Below are 755 nucleotides of genomic sequence, written 5' to 3' on the forward strand. Positions count from 1 at the left end.
CCCATGGTTCTATGACCTTTCAGGACCCTTCCAACCCAACCATCCCATGGTTCTATGACCTTTCAGGACCCTTCCAACCCAACCATCCCATGGTTTTATGGTCTTGGGTCCCTTCCACCCCAAACCACTCCCTCATTCCACGATCTTCAAGTCCCTTCCAACCCAGCCGTGCTGCGATTCCGTGGTTCTGCAATTCTTCTCTCTCTCTTTGCTTCCAGGGGAGAAGAAATTCGCGTGCCCGGAGTGCCCCAAGCGCTTCATGCGCAGCGACCACCTCTCCAAGCACATCAAGACCCACCAGAACAAGAAGGGAGGCGCGGCCAACAGCGTGGCCATGAACGTCTCCGCCGTCCCCATGGACACGGGGGCTTCGTCGGAAGGCAACGGCGGGCCCACCCCCTCGGCCCTCATCGCCACCAACATGGTGGCCATGGAAGCCATCTGCCCCGAGGGCATCGCCCGCCTGACCAGCAGCGGCATCAACGTCATGCAGGTGGCCGACCTCCAGTCCATCAACATCAGCGGCAACGGCTTCTGAAGGCCGAGCGGGGACGCGGGCAGCGCCGGCATCGGCGGCAGCGGGCGGCACGGGGCGAGAGGCCGGCGGAGCCAGAGCCCCCCCACCACAAAACGGGACGAGCCCGGCGCTGAGAGCCACCGCTGCCAGCTGGGATCCTCGACCGCCCGACCTCCGGGGCCCGGATCACACACGAAGGCCAGAGCTCTGCGTACTTTTAATTTCGGCTTCACCTTTT

General features: G+C 63.0%; 1 protein-coding gene across 1 annotated transcript in view; it reads left to right on the plus strand.

The window, feature by feature from the left end:
• The window catches only part of SP1 (Sp1 transcription factor), a 15,148-nt gene extending 14,399 nt beyond the window's left edge, over positions 1-749 (plus strand). Inside the window, exon 6 of the mRNA XM_021382430.1 lies at positions 219-749. Within this exon, the coding sequence (XP_021238105.1) occupies positions 219-538 (320 nt within the window). The 3' untranslated portion in view covers positions 539-749. The remainder of the gene's footprint in view (positions 1-218) is intronic.
• The last annotated feature ends 6 nt before the right edge of the window (positions 750-755 follow it).

Source organism: Numida meleagris, unplaced genomic scaffold (assembly GCF_002078875.1).
Source record: "Numida meleagris isolate 19003 breed g44 Domestic line unplaced genomic scaffold, NumMel1.0 unplaced_Scaffold244, whole genome shotgun sequence".
Classification (NCBI taxonomy): Eukaryota; Metazoa; Chordata; class Aves; order Galliformes; family Numididae; genus Numida; species Numida meleagris.